Consider the following 16747-nt stretch of genomic DNA (forward strand, 5'->3'; position numbering starts at 1 on the left):
CTTTCTTGGTCACCATACTTGAATGCCTCTGATCTGGCCCTCAGCAGATTGATTTGAAAGGCGTCAGGTAGGCTGTTTCTTGTTTGCCAGTCATGGCACTTAATGCATTGAGTGCTTGCTTAACATCTTCTTTTGGCGGTATATCAACTGCAGTCAGGATCACAGAGGAGAACTTGCTTAGTAAACGTTTTAGGCTGGGTGTAAATGGATGTTTCAGTTGCTTCTATTTTCCTTCTGATGTTTCACTTTCTTGGATGCTGGTCCTGAGTTTTACTAAATGTACATGTTGATTGAAAAGGGGGGAAAAGATGGGAAAGGAGAAATGAAAGCTTTATTTTTCATATTTATTTAATCCCTGATCATCTGAAGAAATCACTTCAATAAACACCTCAATCAAAACGGGATTTTATGTTTACAAAATGAATTCTGACAGTGGACCAAAAATTTGGGAGAGGTGTCCATCTGATATTAAAAACAATACATTTATGTCAGAGAAAATGTGAAAAATTGAGTTTTTCACCTAAGATGCATAGAATGTTTTTGGAATTCAGCTGTAACTTTCCAAATAGAATAAAGGGTAATTTAAACTATTTCAAAAAGATATAAGTACTTTTCGGAATTGCACATTAAAGATCATAGAAGGTATTTTTTAAAAATTGTTATTTAATGGAGCTGAAATAATGATAATGATTAATGCTTTATCGCAGTGTGCTTTGTCGCTCAAGGTGCACTGTGTCATGGTGATAGGGCATATATTTGTACCTGTGAATCCCACCTGGCCAAATTCTGTCACTGCTGTACCATGTGGGAATCAAGGAGGAGAAAGAAAAATAACTATCACCTTAGTCTCCAAGGTAGAATTAGTTGGGGAATTTGATGGAGCTGTAGATTAGCACACTTTCAGTAACTTGCTCGAAGCGGTTTATAACTCAACCCTGAATAATGGGATGAGCATGAGTTTTGTTTTGGACATTGACTTGCCTCCTGGAGTAGGGAGAAAGAGGAATTATTACTTGTCCAACTTGGCATTTTTGTTTGAAGTTATTATGTCATCGTAGTTGAAAGCTGGGATTTTGGGATGGTCACTGATGAGAGTACCTATTGCTCTATTTTTACTTCTCTTCATCCTGATTTGGATGCTTGGAATTATGGTGAAAGAGCATTCCCTACTAGATTATTCCAGTATTAAAGCTGTGTTGAATAATACTAGTCTCATGAACAGAGATTGTAAAATAGGTAACCATTATGGTTTGTGAGCTGGGAATGGTACTTTTGTAAATGCAATAGTTTGGAGGAGAAAAGACATACAGTTTTTCTTCTAAAAGTTAAAGCTGAAGATTTTAAAAGCCGGTGGGGGGGTGGGGGGTAATTCCATAATGAAATAAGGCTGTTGCATAAAACTTTGAGCAAAACAGGAGGTGTGGAGTGGAAAGTGGAAGAGACGTGCCCCAAGGATTCTGATCTTTATCTGTTTTTTTTTTCCGAGTTCTCCATTCTTTCTTGCAGGATGACATAACAATACTTGTTCCATCGTTGTCTGATATAATGTTGTTGATAAAGTGCTCCTTATGAGCAGCTGGAATTGTGACTTAAGAATTCCAGTCATATGTATTCCCCTTGTGCCAATGGAGCAGCACGGTAGCACAGTGCTTTATGGTACCAGTGACCTGGGTTCATTTCCTCCTGCTGTCTGTAAGGAGTTTGTACCTTCTCCCATGCAGGCATGGGTTTCCTCTGGGTGTTCCTGTTCCCTCCCACAGTCTAAAGACTTACCAGTTGGTAGGCTAATTCAGCGGTCCCCAACCACCGGGCCGCGAGGAAACAATTTGAGTCAGCAGCACCTTTCCTCATTCCCTGTCATGCACTGTTGAACTTGAACACAGGGTTGCCAACTGTCCCGTATTTGCCGGGACATCCCGCATATTGGGCTAAATTGGTTTATCCCATACGGGACCGTCTTTGTCCCGTATTTCCCCCGCTAAGGTAGAGCGTTCCTATGAAACCTTCCGTGCCGAAATGGCGTAAAGCGCAGAAGCAATTACCATTAGTTTATATGGGAAAAAATTTTGAGCGTTCTCAGACCCAAAAATTAACCTACCTCATCATACCAAATAACACATAAATCCTAAAATAACACTAACATATAGTAAAAGCAGGAATGATATGATAAATACACAGCCTATATAAAGTAGAAATAATGTATGTACAGTGTAGTCAGGAAGATTAAGCCAAAACCGATTTGTGGGGGGGGAAAGCGGCACGTACGCGCATGCGCACTCAAGTGCCCGTGCAAGACTTCATGGTCATGGTCTTTCTTGGTGTAAACCCAAGTGTCCCGGGATTTGACTGCTACTTTTGTCCCCTATTTTGGAGTGAGAAAGTTGGCAACCCTAACTGTAAAAGACATGTTGAGGTGAGTTTAACCCTACTTGAACACCCCCCCCCCCCCCCCCCCCAGTCAGCCGGTCCACAAGAATATTGTTAACATTAAAAAAGGTTGGGGACCCCTAGGCTAACTGGTCATTGTAAATTGCCCTGTTATTAGGTTAGGGATAAATTGGGGATTGCTAGGCAGTGTGGTTCAAAGGGCCAGAGGTGCCTATTCCGCATTGTATCTCAATAAATAAATAAGTATTAGTTTTGAGAAACAAATTATCTTTATGGTCTTTGAGCAGATATTAGTTCTGAGAATGGAAGAGCTTGGCCACTTCCACAAAGAGCCTTCCTGGTGTAATGATCCAAGCATTTGATGTGAGGAAATGTCAAACATTACAGATGTTGGAAGTCTGAAAACAAATACTGCTGAAACACTTTGAATGTCAGACAACATCTGTGGAGAGAGTAACTGAGCCAATGTTAAAGGGTCTTCAAAAAGATGTGAAGGTTCTGCTGAAGTAGAACAGATTTGCTTATAGAAATGAGCCTACAAAAGAACATTTTATTGTGAGTGAACAGTATTTTCATCACTGTATATTAGTTATGTCACAAACACAAAGAGTTTGTCATCTGTTTATTTTGTGAGTGGGCTTCTCAGTGAACAGATGAGCTGAGCAAAGTCATGGGTTTAATTGTTTCAATTATCACCTATCACCTATCAGTTTCAGCTGGGGTGAGTTTTAAATCTATCTTGAACCTTAAGTCTTTCTGGAATACCCTGTGTGCATTGATTGTGCTGCAACTGAACTTGAACTCCACACCATTTCACCACTGACTGCTGCAGCCAACTGGTCCCTGGGACCAATCTTCATTTATCCACTGGGTATTAGTGATGGGCTGATTAGTTACTCTGACAGACAGATGAACTGTTTTGGCAGCCCATCCTAATTTACCAGTGAGATGGAGGGCTATTTACACATTACACAGAGTATCGAATGCCTTGCCACCCACCCCCTGCAATCTCTTTTCAGGAACTGACATCTGGGCGCAAGAGGGAATAAACTCAGTTACCAATTTATTCAACTTGCAAGAAGCGTCTGGCCACAAAATAATTAAAAAGCTGTGAATCGGCTGTGACTTGTGCCTTGGAGACCCTCCTCATACCCCATCCCCCCCTCCACTTTATTATGAATAAAACCACAGTTGTGGCTATAGATAATATTCGCACATTGCAATTAAACAGTGGCGGTGACAGGGGAGAAGAAATGCACTAAGTTAATGAGCTTTCTTGCAGCCTGTGCACTGTAGCCTCTGAAGTAGGAAAGTGATTAAAGTGGAGAGATAATTATAGATTAAGTGAAAATTTCTCCCCGGGGATGTCTCAACATAAACAATAACCATTGCAGGAATCCTATGTGAGCTCGCTCTTGAATATGTTCTGCTCATGTGTCATCTTTCAGTAACATCACTTCAGTAGCAGGTTGAGAAATGCTGTTTACACCAATAATACATTATAACATTGCTAGATCTTTCTCCCCATTGTTGTTTCCTTCCGATGCAATACTGGATGTATACAGTCTCATGAACTTCCTTTATTCTGTTATGTATTACTTTCCAACAGACTGAACAATGCTATCAGGATCCAAAATATTTAAACTTTGAACTATAAACTATAAATATATGTGCACCACCACTAAATACAATAGTGAACGTACAGTGAAATTTGATATGGGTTGTAACGTTTACAGTCAATAATGTTGTACTGTAACCATGTCATGGCAAGATAGAAAGTGTATGAAATAGAGCACATGGACATTTTGCATTGCAGCAAATGACTAATAGAGCCATCAAGTCACATCCTTTGTATCAGTGTAGAGATCAGTTGTAACTCAGTATGAAATTTAAGGTAGTACAGGTTGAATACTCCTTTTCTGAAATGCTTGGGAGCAGAAGTGTTTCAGATTTTGGATTTTTTTCAGATTTTAGAATATATAATGAGATACACAAACATGAGAAAATCTGCAAATGCTGAAAATCCCAAGTAACACATACGAAACAACTCAGCAGGTCAGGCGGCATCTATGGGTCTTGGCCTGAAACTTTGCCTGTTTATTCTTTTTCAAAGATGCTGCCTGGCCTACTGAGTTCCTATAGGATTTGTGTGTATTGCTAGATAATGAGATATGTAGTTTGGGATTGCCATCATTTCTGACTCTGAATTTAAGTACTACCAGTAAGCAGTCTTTGTCTTACACTTGTTCATCACACATATGCACTTAACAGTAAAAAGTATTACATACTATTAATATAATGAAAATATAATGTGTGCAGGGTAACAAAAGCAGCACAGCCGTGTCAGGAGAATACCTGAATTGGCAGGCTTTTAGTCTCTACCTGCAATGTCGTGTTTTGATTGAAAGGTTACAGTTCATTGTATTTGTATTTTGCTTTTTTTTTGGTTTTATGTAAGGTATAAAACCAGTCAGCATTGCTGAGTTGTTTCTGGTGTTAGATTTTCATCAGTGGCGATCTTCGCAAACTTGCCAGTGCTTTGTGCTCACCTTTAAAATTTTTTTAAATCCTTAAAAATTTGACGCTGAGCCTTTTCTTAAATTTCTGCAACCAGCCTGCTGAATATTCACAGTTACCTTCAATTTTCAGTTTGTTGTTATAGATCTTTGCTTGTTTCATGTTCAGCATACCATAAAGCAGCCTATGTTCACAGGCGCTGATGAATGCATTCTTTCAATACTGGATCGAGATCTTCATTTTTTGCTTTATGTGCATTGCCTGGGAGCCTTCCCAGTGCCTTGTGCAATTTTTCATTTTTGATGTCTGTCAGTGCTTGAAAAAAATTTGGATATTGGAGGTTTTTGGATTTTGGAGTTTTTGAATAAGGGGTACTCAACTTGTATGCAGATTGGTTTGATTACTGTAGTAGGTTACATAACAATAGAATAATTGGGAAATCATTTTGCCTTTCCCTTTCTGCCATCAGTTACTCCTGACAATCAGTATGGCATTCAAAAAAGATTATTGGTTAAAGCAACTGAAATGACAGTATGTAAATGTATCACTGCAAAGTTCCTTTGTTATGAGTTACAATAAATACAGAATGTATGAGTGGCTTCTTAGGCATCCGTTAGTCTTGCGAGACCATGGATCTGCACCTGGAAAGACTTCACTCTCCAGGGCGCAGGCCTGGGCAAGGTTGTATAGAAGACCGGCAGTTGCCCATGCTGCAAGTCTCCCCTCTCCATGACACTGATGTTGTCCAAGGGAAGGGCATTAGGACCCATACAGCTTGGCACCAGTGTCATCGCAGAGCACTGTGTGATTAAGTGCCTTGCTCAAGGACACAACACGCTGCCTCAGCTGGGGCTCAAACTCACGAACTTCAGCTTGCTAGTCGAACGCCTTAACCACTTGGCCACGTGCCCACACATGGTGCCCACACATGAGTGGCTATATTACTGATTAACAAGTTAGAGCCTGAGAGCTTAGATAGCTCCATCTAAATCTTGAAGATAATTCACTAAATCTAGAAACATGTGAAGCCCAGTAACACTAAAATGACAGTGGTTAATCATTATTCTCCCCAGGAGGCAAAATCTATTGGCCTCGGCCTACATATTATTACAGTTCCACAATTTTAACATAATGAATGGCTTGATACTAATTCTTTAATTCTTGGAGCAACCAGTTGCATCACTGTGTTGGTCGCATCTCAAGAGCAAATAAAAGAAAAGAGATCTGATCTTTGTCCTTTTATTCTCTTCCTGCCAGTTTATCTCATGGTTGAAATGTTTTGCGGACATGGTAGAATTTGCATTTATGTGCAGCTGAATAGATTAATAGTTTTTTTAAAATTACTTTGAAGTGTTTACAGTGTGTTTTATGGCAGCAAGCTTCTAAGAAAGAGATTCTTGAGTGACCTAATCTGTTTCAAATTCTGTGAAGGTTTTGAGTCTATTTTCTTCACCCTTTTCTTTCCTTTCTTTTCATAAGGAATAATCTTAATGATGGGATTGGATTATAGTTAGTGTGTAATCATTACGATATTGTTTCGTATTCCACAATTTCGGTACATGTAAATTGATCCATCACTCCTATGGCATATGTGCTCATGATAGCCCTTAATTTCTGTTGAACAGCATCCAATGTAGTAAAATGTAAGGATGGCCTGACATTTGCTTCCCTCCTAAAGGCAAGCCAGCCCCATTTGACAGTTATTGGCTCAACATTTTTCAATTGTACAAGAGGAAAACTGGTGAGAAATACCCCCAGAGGCTCAATAATGCTTGATTCATCTAGTAGTCTAATTTTCAAAGCATATTAACCTCATCATATATTTCAAAAATCATGCACTAGCAGCATTGAATTAACATTAGTTTTCAAATACTCATTCATTATATTATTCGTTGTTCCTGTGAAAATATGACTGAGTAGGAACTGATTAAGGAAGGGTTGTTGGTCAAGAAGGGAAATGAACATATCACCACCTGGTGTCGTATTCTTAGAATGGACTGGAAGACGCCTGGTTTAAATTCTCATTCAGTGTTGGTGCTGTGAATAATGCAGTACTCACAATATGTTTCATTGAATTGCCACTGCCTTCAAACTTCTGCAGTGGGGTCACAGTCTAGAATCTTTTGAAACATAGTTGATTGTGAGTCCATCGAACTTATTTTTGTTGAGCTCATGAAGCACTGGAACTAAAGATGAAGATTGTATTTTCATAAGGATTTTGGAGAAAAGGGAAAGTTAAATGTTCTGATGGTTTTGTCTAGACTATTGAAGTAGAAGTTGGTTATATTCACTCTGTCATCCATCATCTCAACACTTTTCCAATTATTTTGCAATCTCTCTGTGCAGCCTGTATTAAAATGCTTTACTTCCTTTATTTTTCAGGGAAGAAGACAAAACTATATTTGATCACTGCAGAGAGAACAACATTGATCATGTTTTAAAAGCTCTTGTATCAAAGAACGTGGATGTTAACCTGAAGGATGAGGAGGTACATTTTTTAGTGATAGTTTCTCAATTCATTGCATGCATTAACTTTTTTTAATCTCGATTCTATAGTAACCATTTCATCCGTACATATAAGTTTTCATTAGTTTTGCCTACTTGTTAGAACCTCACATTAAAATATTGATTTGTCACATACAGGGATTGTTTAAAACATATTCTGGTATATTTCTATAATTAAATTATTTGTGAATTGCAGTATATTTTTAGTTTACTTAAATAACAAAGTAGCAATATTCATTTCGTTATATTGATTTCTGTATCTATATTGTCCTCTCCTTGTTTTTAATGATATCTCTGTGAAGGAAACCAATTATAGATCCAATCAGCATTGCATTTCTATAAAAATAAAACCTGGATTAAGTCTTAAAACTTTTGAAATATGGTTTGCCAATCCTCTGAGCCCACTATATTCCTGCTTTGGGAAGGAATTTCTTTAAATCCAGGTACCATCCCTGAAGGGTCAGTAGCAAATCCAATATTTGACATTTACTATTTGTGAACTGTTTGGAGTTCCAAAGAAAAGGATAATTTCTACTGAAGAGATTGCTGAATCCAGGCAGAAGTTTTGAGTAAACCAAGTGGTGGACGGCATTCTTACCTCTCCACAATAGCATAGCATGCTGTTTTGATGTGTCGTTAATACTGAAAGGACCTCATAACAGTCTATTACTATGTCACAAAATCACCCAAAATGTTGTTCAGTTTCATACATTTTATTTATTTATATATAAAATTTATTTATTTATTTGTAAATGGTTATCCACTTAATTGTCTCCTGTAATGTTAGTGCAGGGTAGGAACAGTGAGCAGTTTAGACTGTTTATTGAACAGGTATTGGCAAAGCATCAGCAGTAGAGGGCAGTATCTATAGCAGCAATTCAAAGCAGTCTGATAATGACTAAGAAAATCTCCATTTTCTCTCTTCATCCTCATCACCCACTTAAAAAGAATAAAATGTGTCACACATTTGAACAACTTTAGTCCTTACACATTAATGGATTGAGACATGTGGAATTCAGCAGGGTTTATTTGAAAACACAGATCAAATATCTGCCTTTTTAACCATAACGACTCTTTTGATATTTCATACAATTTTAGCAATTGCTTAAATTTTGTATCATGCAATGGTATTGAAATTGTGCTGTACACAGAGAAATCTCATGTATGATCTTCACTGAGAGTTTAATCCTTCCTTAGCATAAACCTATCGTTGTGTTTTGGATAACATTAACTTAGTGTGTTTACACTAGTAGCTTAACTTTTATTTAGGCAGTAAGATGTCCTGAAAATCTGATAGGTTTTGAATGAGTAACTGGTGATCTCCAATACACATCAATATGAATTCTCAATTACCTTTTAGTTAATTGTCCACAATCAGATAAAACAAATATGCACGACATAAATTACAACAACTGATCAAAATATCGTAACCAAGCCAGTTGATAGGATTATAAGGGTTATCTATAATATTTGATAAACAAAATATATTAGTAGGATCTGAGAGAAAATCAGCAGGTGCAAAATCATATTCAGCTATGGTGTCTATCTCAGTCTTAGTGTAGAAATCTGCCTCATATTTTCTTCCTGATTTGTGTTATGCAACTATAGTTATAATTTAACCCAAACAGATCTATTTCCTCATACTTACTAAGAATTTGTGTAACTTAATGGTGTGTTGTATAGTTTACATGTAACTATACAGCAAAACATGCCTTCATTGCAACCATAGGATTTGTAACCAGCCCAATAAGTCACTTCAGCCCTTCTCTTTTATTTTGAAAGCTTGAACTTTGCTATTTTACTTAATTATTTAATCTCTTGCCCCATGTTATTGAGTTGGCCTTTTCCCTCATATTTAGAGTTTGCAAATCAAGTGCGATTTTTTTGATAGTATCTATAATCAGTGGGGTGAAACTTATTTAATAGCAAAATATCACAGATGCTGATATTCTGAGCTAAAACAAAACATAACCCATTCCTGAGTAATGAACAGCTTCTGTTTTTGCAGATGTCCCTGTGTCAATTTTGTTCATAAGTGGGAAAATACAATAAATTTCACACCATGCAGTAACTCCATGATATTGTTATGAATGACATCAAAAATACCCAAGACTGATAAGAATAATAACTAAAAATGAAGAGAGATAACTAAACTAAAGGTGTAGCCATGGGCACCCGTATGGGTCTCAGCTATGCCTGTCTTCTTGTTGGCTTTGTGGAACAATCCATGTACCAAGCCTATACTGGTATCTGTCCCCCTCTTTTCCTTCGCTACATCGGTGACTACATTGGTGCTGCTTCCTGCATGCATGCTGAGTTCGTTGACTTCATTAACTTTGCCTCCAACTTTCACCCTGCACTCAAATTTACCTGGTCCATTTCCGACACCTCCCCCCCCTTTCTTGATCCTTCTGTCTCTATCTCTGGAGACAGCTTATCTGTTGATGTCTACTATAAGCCTACGGACTCTCACAGCTACCTGGACTATTCCTCTTCCCACCTTGTCTCTTGCAAAAATGCTATCCCCTTCTCGCAATTCCTCCATCTCTGCCGCATCTGCTCTCAGTATGAGGCTTTTCATTCCAGGATGAAGGAGATGTCTTCCTTTTTTAAAGAAAGAGGCTTCCCTTCCTCCGCCATCAACTCTGCTCTCAAACGCATCTCTCCCATTTCATGCACATCTGCTCTCACCCCATCCTCCCGCCACCCAACTAGAAATAGGGTTCCCTTTGTCCTAACCTATCACCTCACCAGCCTCCTGGTCCAACATATAATTCTCTGTAACTTCCACCACCTCCAACGGGATCCCACCACCAAGCACATCTTTCTCTCCACCCACCCCACTGCTTTCTGCAGGGATCGCTCCCTCCGCGACTCCCTTGTCCATTTGTCCCTTCCCACCGATCTCTCTCCGGGCACTTATACTTGTAAGCAGAACAAGTGCTACACATGCCCTTACACTTCCTCCTTCACCATTCAGGGCTCCAGACAGTCCTTCCATGTGAGGTGACACTTCACCTGTGAGTCGGCTGGGGTGATATACTGTGTCCGGTGCTCCCGGTGCGGCCTTTTATATATTGGCGAGACCCGACGCAGGCTGGGAGACCGTTTCGCTGAACACCTACGCTCTGTCCACCAGAGAAAGCAAGATCTCCCAATGGCCACACATTTTAATTCCACGTCCCATTCCCATTCTGATATGTCTATCCACGGCCTCCTCTACTGTCAAGATGAAGCCACACTCAGGTTGGAGGAACAACACCTTATATTCCATCTGGGTAGCCTCCAACCTGATGGCATGAATATTGACTTCTCTAACATCTGTTAATGCCCCTCCTCCCCTTCACACCCCATCCCTTATTTATTTATTTAATATATTTTTTTATTTCCCCCCCTTTTTTTCTCTCTCTCTTTTTTCTCCCTCTGTCCCTCTCACTATAACTCCTTGCCTGCTCTCCACCTGCTGGGCTCCCCTCCCCCCTTCTCTCTCTCCCCAGGCTTCCCATCCCATGATCCTGTTCTCCAGTCTGGGGTCCCTTTTGCCAATCAACTTTCCAGCTCTTAGATCCACCCCTCCCCTCCTGTCTTCTCCTATCATTTCAGATCTCCCCCTCCCCCTCCTATTTTCAAATCTCTTACTATCTCTTCTTTCAGTTAGTCCTGACGAAGGGTCCCGGCCCAAAACGTCGACTGTACCTCTTCCTATAGATGCTGCCTGACCTCCTGCGTTCACCAGCATTTTTTGGTGTGTGCTGCTTGAATTTCCAGCATCTGCAGATTTCCTCGTGTCTGCAAAGAGAGATAAGAGACTAGTTCTGCTGTTTGTAGAATTAAACATGGTTATTTACATCAGACTTCTGAATTTAATAAGAAGGAGCTCATTCATATGTAGGGTGTGCTTAATTTGAGTTGCCATAACCCAGAACTGCCTGTACTAGAAACACTCAGACAGCACCAGAAGAGTGAAACAAAGTTAACATTTAAAATAATTTTTATCTGGAAAAAAATTAGAGTTGCAACAAGTTTTAAATAAGTGAACAAATATAAGACAGACAGGAAAAATGCATTGATGGATAACAGCTGCCATGTTTGGTCGTTTGTTCTTGATGTCAAGGGCACTTTATCTTCAAGAACTCTCATTTTCTCATAATTTACAAATATCCTGTTTTCTATTTCCTTTAGCAACGTGGATGACTTTGCAGGTAGTGCCTTGTAAATAAGCATACGTTAATTTCCATCTCTAGGGCAGAGCATTACTGCATTGGGCATGTGACCGAGGACATAAAGAGCTGGTTGGAATGTTGCTTCAACAAAAAGCTGAAATCAATAGTCAGGTAAATTTGGATGGCACCTTTACATAATTGCAGTAGCAGTTTGCACAAATGATTGATCTGGTTTCTTTTTTGAAAGAAAGTATACACATAGAAAAATATTTAATTTAAAATGGTTTGTATTTATATCACAGGTGGAAACAGTGGGTCAAATTCTGTGGCCTCATTGCATATAATTACATTGCATTGCAGAGAAACAGGGACCTACCTTCTCTCTCATTTGCATATCTAGCCTGTCTTTAACTATATCCATACTATTTCTTTAATCTTTTTCTGGTCTTGCGTTCCGTATTCTCATTGTTGTATGAACCTGCACTACTGTTCTGCAAGCTCTATGAAATATAACAGCAAATGTGCTGCTGGTCAATCAGCATGTGAAAGGAAACATAATTTCTTGTAAAACTATTGGCATTTGCCACTGTCCTTTTTACTTTATGATGAGTAAGACACAGTGTTTTGACAAATCCCTTGTTTTTCTTAGCTTGAAATAAAAATAAATGTGTAAATGGTACAGAATATGTGGTGCCAATGAAGGTGAATTGTTGAGTTTGCTTCCCCTCTGGGGTAAATACATCTAATTAGTCCACACTTGGGAATTTAACCCATTAATAAATTCCTCATAGGCACAGCACCTTACTTGTTGGTATTTCCAATTTCCCCAGAGACAGCCAGAGATAATGATTCATGATACCGAAAATCTAATATGCGAAGTAACTAGTCTGAAAACACCTGCACTTTAGATTTCTGGAGTCGCTTTGAATTCTAATGGAACAATATCTGCAATATTATGGAAAAACTGCACCAACAGGTGGTACATTCCAATTCCTGGTAACCTATGAAAAGGTACCATACTAAACAACTCTTTTATCTTAATGGAAAAATATTTTAATACTGTTTGTTCCTGGGATGTGGCCAATGGTAATGTAACCATTTTTATCATCCTTCTCTTATTTTGTATATTTGGAAGGACCAATTTTGCAGATATTTTAATACCTTTTTTAATATACAGTATTTCTGTTTTTGCACATTTTAAAAAATCTATTCAATATACATAATTGATTTACTTGTTTAATTATTGTTTTATTTTATTAATTTTTTTTTGTCTGTCTCTGCTAGACTATGTATTGCATTGAACTGCTGCTGCTAAGTTAACAAATTTCATGTCACATGCCGCTAATAATAAAGCTGATTCTGATTCTGATATTAAGAGATTACCACACTTGGTGTAATGGCTGCAGCTATTGCCATCATCAACCCTGTTACCAAGGCAATGAGAAATGACTGTGCCCATTGATGTCCCAATACTTACTTACTCTTGCAAGACGTGTAATAATCAAGTGGCATGTAACCGTGTAGTCGGAAGAGCATAAAAAACCTCACTGTATAAGCAATAAGCATTTTGTTATTTTCATTGTACTTGCAGTGCTTTGAGTTAGTTTAAAATGATTATCTTGAAATGATATCTTATGGCTCACTCATTTAAGTGCACTGTTTTTAAGTGGTACCACTTTATTCTTTTATTGTAGAAATTGGTCTACTTATTTGTTGGGCAGCTTTCAAAGCAGTTGAAATTTTTGCATAACTGCACTCTTTGTTTATCATCTTCTTTTGTTGTCCCTCAAGGTCAAATATCACTTGCTTCCACACTTGTTCTTAGGCGGTACCTGTATACACTGCCATGGATGAGACAAAAGATGTTTAAACAGATGGGTGGGCAAAATGGGAGATGATGATGACTTCACACAGTTTTTACTTAGCATTCATGTTCTCCTGAGTGCTCCTTCTCTGCTTTGAGTGAACATTTAGCAGGGATTCCCATGAGTTGATTAGCAGATTGCATGTTTTGAAGGAGCCTTTCAAAACATGAACTGTTTTCTCCATGCTCTTGTCAGGCAGAACTTTATTTTATAGTCTTGTTTGAACACTGTGCCTCTGACCACATAGCATTCCCTCAGCACTAGATTGGCATGTCAGCAATGATTTTTGAGCTCAGGTCTCTGAACTGAGCACTCAACATATAACTTGATCAAGAGTGGAAAGTATTACCCATTTGAACCAGTGTGAGAAGCAGAAAGCTTTGGATGACAAAGGCTATTTGCGCGTAGCTCTGATGAAATCATCAGATATTCCCATTTAGGTCTACTGCAGCTGAAATCCACAATCACATCCATGAGTACTCCTGTAAGCAGCATCATTTTAAGATGTTGGAAAAAAATCTATCGATATGCAAAATCGAGCTTTGGATGGCAGACTTGGGTCATGACAAGAGTTTCACTGTAAGAAAACAAGTGGGTATGTTGCTTCAGTCCATAAGTTAATTTGAAATACAGAGGCTTGAGATCTCTACTCGTGACTATCCTGCTGGCGAATGTACAGCCTCTGGAAAATAAAACTGAAGTCATTAGAGCAAGGTTTCTGTACCAGAGGGACATCAGGGACTGCTGTGTATGTTTCTTCTTGGAAACATGGTCCCCAACATCTTTTTGGACATAGCGCTACAGCTCAATGGTTTCACTATTCTCTGCCAAGTCGAACAGCTCAGTCTTTTAAAGGCAGATAAGGTGGAGTATGCTTCATGATGAACTCATCGAGGTGCACAAACATGGTGGTTCTATCTCAGTTTTGCTCATCCGACCTAATGGTTAAATGCTGTCAATTTTATCTGTTGAGGAAATTTTGTGCCATCTTCCTGGTAGTGGTGTACATTCCACATAGGCAGGCTCTGGAGAAGCTGAGCAACATAATCAGCAAGCTGGACACTGCATACCCGGTTCCCTTCCCTAACATTGTGAGAGATTTCAACCAGGCCAGCTTGAAGAAATCTCTGAACAACTACATATCACCTGTTGAACCCGAGGAGTCAACACACTTGAGCACTGTTACACTACCATCAAGAATGCTTCCATGCCATCCCATACTCACACTTCGGAAAGTCTGATCAGCTGGCTGTACTTCTATTCCCAGCATGTAGGCAGAGACTAAAGACCGCAGCATCCATGCCGAGGACCAAGAAGCTATGGTCAAGGGAGCCCGAGGAGGGTTTACAGTACTGCTTTGAATTGGTGGACTGGATAATATTCAGGGATTCATCTTCGAGCCTGATTGAATATGCCATAGTTATCACCGACTTCATTAAAACCTGTGTGGATGAGTGCCTTCGAGAATAGAACCACATCTTTGCAAATCCCTGCAGCATCCAATGATCCTATGATCTCTGTCTCAGAAGCTGATATCAGAACATCTTTCAAGAGGGTGAACCCTTGCTGTGCCTATTCTGCACTACATCTCAATCATTCAGTCAATAAATACATATTGAATGATCTGGCATGGAGGAGCCCCTGCACTGGATTGGAAAAATCTGCAGAAAGTTGTAAACTCAACTAGCTACAGCATCCAGGACACCTTCAAAAAGCAATGCCTCGAAAAGGTGGCATCCATCAATAAGGACCCCCATCACCCAGACGTGCCCTCTTATTGCTACTAACGAAGAGGAGATATAGGAGTCTGAAGACACGCATTCAGCATTTCAGAACTGCTTCTTCCCCCTGTCATCAGATTTCTGAATGGACAATGAACCCATGAACCCTCAGTATCTTTTTCCTCTCGTTTGCACAACTTATTTATTTTACCTTTTAAGTACTATATTGGAACTTATATTTTTTATTAGTATGTATTGCAATGTACTGCTGCCACAAAGCACCAAATTTCACAACTTTTGCTGATGAAATTAAACCTGATTCTAATTCTAATTCAAAGTACTTTCCACTGAGTTTTAACCTTAGTGGTATCTTGCTGTAGCATCTTGTTTTGTTTAAATGCACGTACGGCTCTGATTCTGTCTTCAACTTGCTCTACACAATCTGAGCTTGCTTCTTCTTGTTCTTCTTTAAATCAATTGATATCTTCTATACCCCATTATTTTTTATATCACTCATCTGATCCCAGTTAGGCTGAATCTTATTGATGGCTGACCTCCTTTGCTTCACTTCACTTTTTCTTGCACCTCTACCTTTCATTACCACTAAAGATATATAAGAGCTGGAAGCGCTTCTGCTGCCACGTATTAGAACAAACTCTGAATAAAGAGACTATTTGAAGATGAATTGATGATGCTGCTGAACAGTCGTAATTTGCAGCTGTGCCACATCTCTTACTTGAGAAGCTCCACACGATTTACTACACGTAAGTCCCAATTTTCTGCTATAAATGCATCTTAAACAAATTTTGCCCAAATGATAATGAGTAAGCATGAAAAGTATTGAGGTATATTGATGTGGAAGCAGCTTGTATACAAGGAGACTAACCTCTGTGAAATATTTTTCTGTTTTGCTGTACTTAAGGTTCAGTGGGTTTCTTTCACACCTCTTGGATTCAGATTTCCTTATTTGTGAGGGTTTTGATTAAGCTTGCTTTCTCTCTGAGTGTGAGGGTTGACACCTTGTTAAATATCCCCTGCTGGTATACATACCCAGGGATCTGGATGGGATCACATTCCAGTGCTGGCTACAGGTATGGAAATAGGTATTATACACAATTATCAGTGAACAATTGGTCTGATAATGTTGTTTAGTTGGACAATGCTACTTAACCCTTTTGTTGGCATTTTGAACTCTTTTAACAAACTATAGTGTTTTGGAATTGCTGAGAAAAACGGTGGAGCATTCCAAACGGTGCCTTTTTATACACTTCTTTGTAAATGGGAAGGTGACTGAAAATAAAGTATTGAGATTTAAATATTTTTTAAAAATCAAGAAACCCAATTCATTTTTAGCACCTTGCAATTTGATTTGACAGAGGAGTTGTATTTGCTTAAATTGTGATTTCTCTGTTATAACCTTAATTCTTTTTTGAAATTAATAATAACTTATTTATAGAGCACTTTTCATATAAAGAATGTAGTTCTAAGTGCAAACATGAAAATAAAATAACATAAAATAACCATGAAAATAAAAGTTTAAAAAAATGTTAGTTAAAAGTGAGGTTAATTGAATAGGTTTTGAGCTGGT

At 38.7% G+C, this 16747-nt stretch overlaps 1 protein-coding gene across 6 annotated transcripts in view; it reads left to right on the plus strand.

Annotated features, from left to right (window-relative positions):
* acbd6 (acyl-CoA binding domain containing 6) overlaps positions 1-16747 on the plus strand; it is a 215730-nt gene that overhangs the window by 74495 nt on the left and 124488 nt on the right. For 4 of the 6 annotated variants that reach the window (XM_072274298.1, XM_072274296.1, XM_072274297.1 and 1 more), the window contains exons 5-6: positions 7288-7393; positions 11655-11744. In XM_072274298.1, coding sequence (XP_072130399.1) covers positions 7288-7393; positions 11655-11744 — 196 coding nt within the window. Of the gene's footprint in view, positions 1-7287; positions 7394-11654; positions 11745-11875; positions 11952-16747 lie in introns of those variants that run through there. The other 2 variants (XM_072274300.1, XM_072274299.1) reach the window with 2 other exon arrangements.

Source organism: Mobula birostris, chromosome 12, assembly GCF_030028105.1.
Source record: "Mobula birostris isolate sMobBir1 chromosome 12, sMobBir1.hap1, whole genome shotgun sequence".
In the NCBI taxonomy this organism is placed as follows: domain Eukaryota; kingdom Metazoa; phylum Chordata; class Chondrichthyes; order Myliobatiformes; family Myliobatidae; genus Mobula; species Mobula birostris.